We start from the raw sequence: 7,702 nt of genomic DNA on the forward strand, positions 1-7,702 counted from the left end.
GCCGGTGCCAGTGGCGGGGAGAATAGAATGTGCAAGGAGCGTGCCGGCTTGAGGCTGAATGCATCCCCCAAACTTCTCCAGCTTCAATCTCGGCGTCCATGGTGCAAGAGGTCCCTTGCCCCGCTGGAGCCACAATTATACAGCGCACCTCCCTCATCCTCCAAACGCACAGGTCAGCAGGGCGGAGCGGCTGCTGTTTGCGCCGGCCATCGACTGCGGGCCCCTGCCGCTGGAGATTGGGGGCATCACCTTTCCTCTTCTCAACCCCAACAAACCCTCAGCCGTCGGGGTACCAGTCCCTCCACACGGCGGTGCGGGGTCCGGAGGGCGTGGCCATGGAGGTCCAGATCCGGACGTCCACCATGCACAGCCAGGCGGAGTACGGTGAGACCCCTGGACGGGAGGGAGGGCCGCATCCGCACCGGCAAGGGGGATTGATTCCTGCGAAGGGGGAAGAAGGGGGCCCGGCGCCACTGACGCACGCCAAACCCACAATCACAGCTCCTCCTCCACCACCACAACTCCGTCCCCATGAGCTCAGGTTCCACCGCCGCGCACTGGGTGTACAAGGAGAGCCCGTCTGCTGCGCTGAGCGCATTTTCCTGCGGCCCCTCCCCCGCCTCGCTGCGGCCGGGCCACCCCGTGCTCCAGATCGGCGGCGACGGCACGCTGCGTGACGCGGTGGTGACGGCCGTGGAGGAACCGGGCGGGATGCGGCTGCTGGTGGCGGTGTCCATCACCCGCCGCGCATTCAAGACCGACAGCGTCGTGGTCGCCAGCACGCAGGAATACAGGTGTCCCGGGGGGTGGGGGGTGAGGCTTCACCAACGAAAGGCCTGGTGGGGGTGGCACAATGGCTCAGGACGAGGCACGAGCCTTCAGCCCAACATATGATGCTAGCGATGCCAGCCCATGCCCGTCTCGCCCCGCCCCACTCCCACGCAACCAAACGCAGCCGGCTACTACGGCGAGTCGAGCGCCGCGGTTTCTTCGCCCCGGGCCACGGCGACCTCCAGATCAAGCTGGAACGCTACTCACTGTGCTCAGGTGGGGCAAGGGGGGATGGGGGATCTGTGCTTGCGTTAAGCAGGGGGTGGGGCTTGTGTGTTGCACCCTCCGGGGGGATGGAAAGTGTCCAGGAGCAGGCAGGGTCCAGTCGTGACTTGGATCAAGCCTGCCTTGGCAATACATCTCAGCTGACGCTGGTGCCGTGCTGACCCCCCCCCCCACCCTCAGTGACCATGCCCATCACTCTTCCTCATTCTCACCCCATGCTCCACACCAGACGGCAAGTACCACTGCCTGGACCGCTACGGGCACAAGCTCTCCAGCACGATTGTTCCCCTACACTGGAAGGGGCCGCTGCCGGGGACAGCCTACCTCCCTCCTGCTGAGGTGGGCGAGGCCTCGAGCAATCCTGGCGAGACGACATCCGGACCAGAGGCGATTCCCTCCAAGCCCGTGCTGGTGGAGGGTGGGGAGGCGGCGGACACCGCCTTTGTTGCCAGCAGGGTGAGCTGACCGGGGGGTGAAACTGATTTAGGACGGCGGGATGACATCTGCACATGTGCGAAGCGGGGACTGCAGGGTAGGAGTCCAGCGCCTGCCGGATGGGCTCCTCGGAGCAGTCCGTGCTAGGGTACTCCAAGCCCTTACTGTGGGCATGCAGAGGATGGCCCTGCTGTGCAAGACCACTCACTCCAATTGATGATCCTCCTGCCAGGTGCACCTGCTGCGCTGCATGTTGGAGTGGGGCGGGGACCTATCCCGGCCCCCGGGGTCAATAGACGTGGCACCCGCCCCGGTCCAGCCGGTGGTGAACCCCATGGTCGTCATCGTGGTCTGGCCTGGGGGGGACATCCTGCACCGTCCCCGGGGAACCACAGCAGGTGGGATCTGCGTTTGGAGTGGATGGGCGCTGATCTGGTGGTGGCTGCCTGCCGGGCCAGCCGAGGCGGTTTCAGCCGGGGACAAAGTTCCACCTGCCCTCCCCCGTCCTCCCATGCCCCAGGGGAGCTGGTCGAGGAGCTGGGGATGGTGGAGGTGGAGTCTTCGCGCGGAGCGCAGGAGCAGGGCTCGCCTGCGCCCCCGGGCTTCGTCAATGTTAACAACCGGCTGATACCCGAGGATACCCCCCTGGCCGACGGTGACTACGTGGTGCTGGCCAGACAGCCCGTGAGAATCTGAATTTGGGTAAGAATGCATGCTTGCTTGGCTGACCCTGACCCAGAACCGTCTGGAGTGGATGTACACTCTCTTAAGGGTTGGGAAGTAGATCCAAGAAGGGGGCGACCCCGGCCGAGATGAAGGATCCGATCTGCCCTCACCGAATTGGGGGAGAATCCCGAAAACCCACCCTGACCCATGGAAGCTTTGCTTCGCCGTCATACCCCTCGAAACTGCTGCACTGGCTGTTGTATGTCCCAGATGCTAGAACTGGGCGTCCGAGCCTTAAGTTGGTGAGGGTACCCCAGCCCACAGCAAGGCCTCAGAAATCCAGGTCCCCATGACAGCGCGTCACACCCCCTTACCGCCCCGTGATCCAATGCGTGCGAGAGCCACCGTTTAGTTGCCCAGTCATGCGCGCCTGCCAGGTCCACTGTGCCGGTGCACCCTCGCTGGGCGGGATCGCAGCCCGGTCCCGAGGTGCGCACCGTTTCTTGGGCGCCATCCTGTTTCGTGCTGCACACCCGCGGGATCATTACAACTCCTTTTGACATCTGCAGGATGGACGCCCTCACGTCGGCCCAAGGCGCGACGATGTACAGATACCCTTCCCAGGCCCCCTCAGGGCCCATCCGCCCATGCACGAGGGCTGGGTAGGCAGGTGAGCCAGGGGAGTGCAGGACGTCGGGGCACGGAACGATCCGACTCACTAGCTCCACCGTTCGCACGCACATGCCTGCTGCAGGCACCCGCCAGACAGTTGCGCACCAGAGCACTGGATGAGTATGACGATCAGGTGGGGTTGGCGTGGGGCTTCCTGGATGCGGAGGCGCCAATCGTGGCAAATTGTATCTCTATGTCCCTTTGTTGCACCAGTAATTGAGCTGGCGGACCCGGCCTCCCATCACAGGTCTACAGCGAGAGTTGCCGGACCGGTGCGGTGTCCGAGGCCTTCCTGTGGGAGGGCCGGCTGGCGCCCCTGCTGACCTACCTACCGCCTCACGAGGCGAGTCTTGTGGGGACTGGACAGGGTGGTGGCGGCACGCACATGTTGCTGACTCACAGAATGGGCTGGCAGTGCTGTACATTCCGCTCCTTGAAACACACCTTTCACACGTGCAAGCCCCTCGCTGCGGCACAGGTGGTGAGGGTGCGAGAGGCCTTGAGCCTTGCCTACGACGCCCACGCCGGCCAGAAGCGGCGGTCGGGGGAGCCCTACATCACCCACCCGGTGGAGGTCGCTCGCATACTGGCCGAGCTGAGGATGGACCATGAGAGCCTGGTGGCGGGTACGAAGTGTTTTGGACAAGAGCGGGGAGAATGGCCTTGGGGTCCATGCTGCCAGCCTAGACTGTGCTCAAGACTGCCCGGCTTTGTCACGGGCGACGCGAGCTTTGCTCTTCATGGATCATGCCGGCCGCCCAGGTGCTCTGTGTGGAGTCATTCCGGCAAATACGCCGTCGCCCCCCCCTCCCCCCTCCGAAAGCGTTGTATGCGCCCAAGATCTGGCCCCTTTTCCTCCTTTACACCCCTTCACAGGCCTGCTGCACGATACGGTGGAGGACTGTGGGGACGTTGTGGGGCTGGACGAGATCGGGTTTCACTTCGGCCCGGGGGTACGGCGCATTGTGGAGGGCGAGACCAAGTTCAGCAAGCTGCCGACGCGGCCCGCGGAGGCAGGGGAGGGCGGGCTGGGCGCCGCGGCCGCGCTGCGCCCGCCGGGGTCGAGCGGGGGCGACTCCCGTGCAGAGGACATGCGCTTCCTCTTCCTGGCCATGACGGAGGAGGTGCGCATCATCATCGTGAAGCTGGCCGACCGCCTGCACAACATGCGCACCATGCGGAGCATGCCCGGGCCCAAGCAGACGCGCATCGCGCGCGAGACGCTGCAGGTTGGAAAGGAAGGAGGAGGGGGGGAGGTTGAGGCTGGGGTTTGGAATGGTGCAGATGGTGGGCAGGGGGGGTACGGGCTTGCGTGGGGATAGGTAGCAGGCAGCAGATCGATGTTAGCTTGAAACACATTACCTTAATCAAAGTTTATTGGCGCACCCCCAGAGAATGAGGATATAACCCCTTTCTTCTTCCTCCTTTCCTCCCTCCGCCAGGTGTTTGCCCCGCTGGCCCGCCTGCTGGGCCTGTATGCGGTGAAGGAGGAGCTGGAAGACCTGGCCTTCCGCTACGCCTGGCCGGAGCGCCACCTCTTCACCCAGCGCCTGGTGGCGCGGCTGTGGCGCGAGCAGGCCGCCACGCTGGAGGCCGCGCGCGACGAGCTGGCCTCCGCGCTGGCCGCCGACCCGCTGATCCGCGGCGCAGGGCTGGGCGTGGACGCGCGCGCGCGCTGCCGCTCGCTCTACTCCATCTGGCGTAAGATGGAGGCGGAGGAGCAGAGCGTGCACGGCGTGAACGACGTCTGCCAGCTGGTCGTGGTGCTGAGCCCTGGCCCGGGTCGCGAGGATGCAGACAGAGGGTGAGGGGGGAAAGGGGTTCGGGGAGTGTTGGGGTATGTGGGGGGAACAGAGATTGTTTGGGGGCCGGGATCCCCCGAGAGAAGAGCAGACTGGGATCCTGCATGCATGCAGGGACCTGGTTGGGAAATGTAAGATCCCTGACTCCATTGGTGGAGGATGATGGAGTGGGGATGGGGGTGCGTCAGGTGGCTGGGCCGACCCGGCCTAGAATCCCACATCAAGCGTTCCTGGGGACCCATTCTGTCTTGTTCGCCTCCACACTCCATCAGCTCATGTACCCTCTCCACACTCACCCACCCATGCAGTACCAGCGACAGCCTGATGTGCTACCATACCCTGGGCCTGGTGCACAGCATGTGGATCCCCATCCCCGGCACGTTTCGTGACTACATAGCGCAGCCCAAGATGAACAACTACCGGGCCCTGCACACCAAAGTGAGGGCCGAGAGGGGTTTGCGAGCGGGGTTGGGACGGGGTCCAGGGCAGCAGGGGTTGAGCAGCCGTGGAGGGTGTCCTTATACCGAATCACAGGCTTATGCTCGCTTCCAAGGGCTTCTCTCAACAAGGATCGCTTTGCTGCATGCACTTGGGACCTAGATGCCCCGACCGTGCATGCCCAAGGTCCTCCATTTGTCCGACCCTCAGCTCCTGAACCCTCTCCCTGCGGCGCCAGGTCATGCCCCGGCACGCCAGGACGGGCGGAGAGAAGATCGACGAAGCGGGGGAGGGCCCCTCCCCACGCCTGTTCTCCATCGATGTGCAGATCCGGACGGCTGCCATGCAGCACCTGGCAGAGTACGGCGTGGCTGTGGACTGCTGGCAGGGTGCGGAGGTGGCGCAGGCCCCGCCCAGCGCGGAGCCCGCACAGCCCGTCGCCGACCTGGCAAGCCGGCTCTGGCCGCTGTGGGGCTGGCTGGGCTGGGCTGGCGCTCCCGCCGGCGAGCGCCAGGGGGCGGCTGGCGGTGCTTCGGGCAACGGCAGCCGAGCTGGGAGCGGAGTCCCGGCGACAAACGGCAGCCAAGCCACGAACGGCAGTCCACCAACGAATGGCAGCCGACTGTCGGTCAGCGGCGCTGCAAATGGCAGGCAGGCTACGACGGCGGCGCGTGTCGCCCCCTGGAACGGCTCTTCGGGATCCGACGCAGGGGCCCTCGCCTGGGGCGGCGGCTCCGAGGCCGAAGGCGGCGGCCTCATGCTGCAGGCTCGGCTGGATGCGGGGGCCATGTCGCGCCGCATCAACTGGCTCAACTCCATACGCCAGTGGCAGGAGGAGTTCCTGGGCACCCTGACAGGTATGGTGTAGGGGTTGGGGCAGGGAGGGGCATCATTGTTTGCCGTGCAGGGGGACGGGCCCAAGCGGGGACACCGCGTCGACTGCCTCGCAGCATCGTGTTATGGAGAGTGATTGTCTGCAGCAGCCCCTGTCGGAAGTCCATCTGGTTCTCGACTGCCCAGGGGTGAGCGAGCTGGAGGGCGCAGGCCTTGCGGTGCCTGTCACAGCCCTGCAACCGCATCTCTCCCCTTCCCCCTGTGCTCTCAGCCATGGAGTTTGTGCAGTGTGTGACCGATGATCTGCTGGGGCGTGGCGTCTTTGTCTTCACGCCTTCGGGCCAGATCAAGCGCATGCCCCGGGTGAGGCAAAGGACTGGAGGACTGGGGGGGGTGAAGTGGAGCTGAGGGTGGCAGGCCGCGCTGAGGAGGCTACCAAGCCATATGCGGCCTTGCATTGAAACCCAGCTGGCCTTTCCCATTTGTTGCGGAGTTGGTCCGCATGGACTCAAACGCATGGAATGCACCAGGCTGCATCCCCCGGTAGGCATACAACCATATCCTATTCCTCCCATTCCTCCCTCCTCCCCTCCTGCAGGGCTCCACTGTGGTTGACTTTGCGTACCACATCCACACGGACGTGGGAAACGCCATGCTGGCTGCCAAGGTCAACGGCAAGCTGGTGTCCAATGACCACCGCCTGGGGAATGCAGGTGAGCCTGCGGGGCCCTGGCTCAGGGGCTTTAGGTCGGCGTTGGCAGTGGCTGGCAAGGGCCCTCTGCCCGAGGATCTCAATCAAGTTTTCTCGAGTGCGAGTCACGTGCAGGCTTCTCTGTTCGCCGCACCTCCCTCCCACCCCCATCGCCACTCTGACACTGCAGAGGTGGTAGAGATCATCACCTCCAAGGGCCCGGTCAGTGCACAGCTCCTCCGGCGACACCAGGCCTGGTTGAGCACTGCCCAGACCAAGACGGCCCGGCACAAGATCGCGCGCTTCCTGAGGGAGCACGCCATGCCGACAGTGTTCCAGGGCCTGACGCCGCCATGTGAGGAGGGGGGAGGAAGGTGCGGGTTCCAGGAACATGTGAGGCTGAGGATCGGCGTCACTGCCCCTGGCTGCGTCAAGCCCAATGAAAATGCTGACGAGTGGCTGGCACCCACGCAGTCACTTCTTATTGTCCATGCTTTCTTATCCCGGGCGCACAGACTCCCTTGACGCGAGCCAGACGAGCCCCGGCGACGGCGCCGGCCCCCGCCCGGTCTGGCTTCGGGTGCAGTGCGCCGACCGCCCGGGCCTGCTGGCGGAGGTGGCGGGCGTCATCGCCAAGCACGACTACAATGTCCAGGTGAGGGGAAGGACTACGTGACCTGGATAGATTGGCAGGGTGCAGCCTCTGGTGTCTGTGGTTTGGCTTTCACAAAGCTTGCCCGGCGTCCAATGATGCCTCGGCCTCAGAGCCGTCTGGGCGCCTACAGCCCCAACATTCACACCCACATCCAAACGTTTGCAGAAGCACAAGGGCACATCCAGCGCAGCGTCCTCCCAGTTTGGGATGGAGTACGAGCTGCAGGGCTCCCAGGAGCGGCTGAGCCAGCTCTGCAGCGACCTGGATGCGCTGCGCGGCGTGAAGAGCTGGGCGGTGGGGTGCAACTGCCCTGACCCATGACCGATCCTTATCCCAACGAGGCCAGGCGGGGCGGCTTGCCTGCGCGATCGACTGCCGCCAGGACTCTTGCCTGCCGAGCAGCGGAGGCGCAGATTTTGGCGGTGGCGAACGCCCGCTACTCCCCCCCCATAC

General features: G+C 64.8%; 1 protein-coding gene across 1 annotated transcript in view; it reads left to right on the forward strand.

Annotated features, from left to right (window-relative positions):
* F751_6164 (Guanosine-3',5'-bis(diphosphate) 3'-pyrophosphohydrolase) overlaps positions 1–7,570 on the forward strand; it is a gene marked incomplete at both ends in the record, with an annotated part of 11,572 nt that extends 4,002 nt beyond the window's left edge. Inside the window, 19 exons of the mRNA XM_011399798.1 lie at positions 173–195; positions 282–384; positions 542–794; positions 956–1,047; positions 1,286–1,512; positions 1,724–1,889; positions 2,012–2,175; positions 3,077–3,181; positions 3,308–3,455; positions 3,706–3,782; positions 3,918–4,058; positions 4,272–4,633; positions 4,940–5,069; positions 5,308–5,926; positions 6,175–6,266; positions 6,502–6,616; positions 6,785–6,987; positions 7,181–7,249; positions 7,415–7,570. Coding sequence (XP_011398100.1) covers positions 173–195; positions 282–384; positions 542–794; positions 956–1,047; positions 1,286–1,512; positions 1,724–1,889; positions 2,012–2,175; positions 3,077–3,181; positions 3,308–3,455; positions 3,706–3,782; positions 3,918–4,058; positions 4,272–4,633; positions 4,940–5,069; positions 5,308–5,926; positions 6,175–6,266; positions 6,502–6,616; positions 6,785–6,987; positions 7,181–7,249; positions 7,415–7,570 — 3,245 coding nt within the window. The remainder of the gene's footprint in view (positions 1–172; positions 196–281; positions 385–541; positions 795–955; positions 1,048–1,285; positions 1,513–1,723; positions 1,890–2,011; positions 2,176–3,076; positions 3,182–3,307; positions 3,456–3,705; positions 3,783–3,917; positions 4,059–4,271; positions 4,634–4,939; positions 5,070–5,307; positions 5,927–6,174; positions 6,267–6,501; positions 6,617–6,784; positions 6,988–7,180; positions 7,250–7,414) is intronic.
* Positions 7,571–7,702: the final 132 nt, after the last annotated feature.

This window comes from Auxenochlorella protothecoides, assembly GCF_000733215.1.
Source record: "Auxenochlorella protothecoides strain 0710 unplaced genomic scaffold scaffold82, whole genome shotgun sequence".
In the NCBI taxonomy this organism is placed as follows: Eukaryota; Viridiplantae; Chlorophyta; class Trebouxiophyceae; order Chlorellales; family Chlorellaceae; genus Auxenochlorella; species Auxenochlorella protothecoides.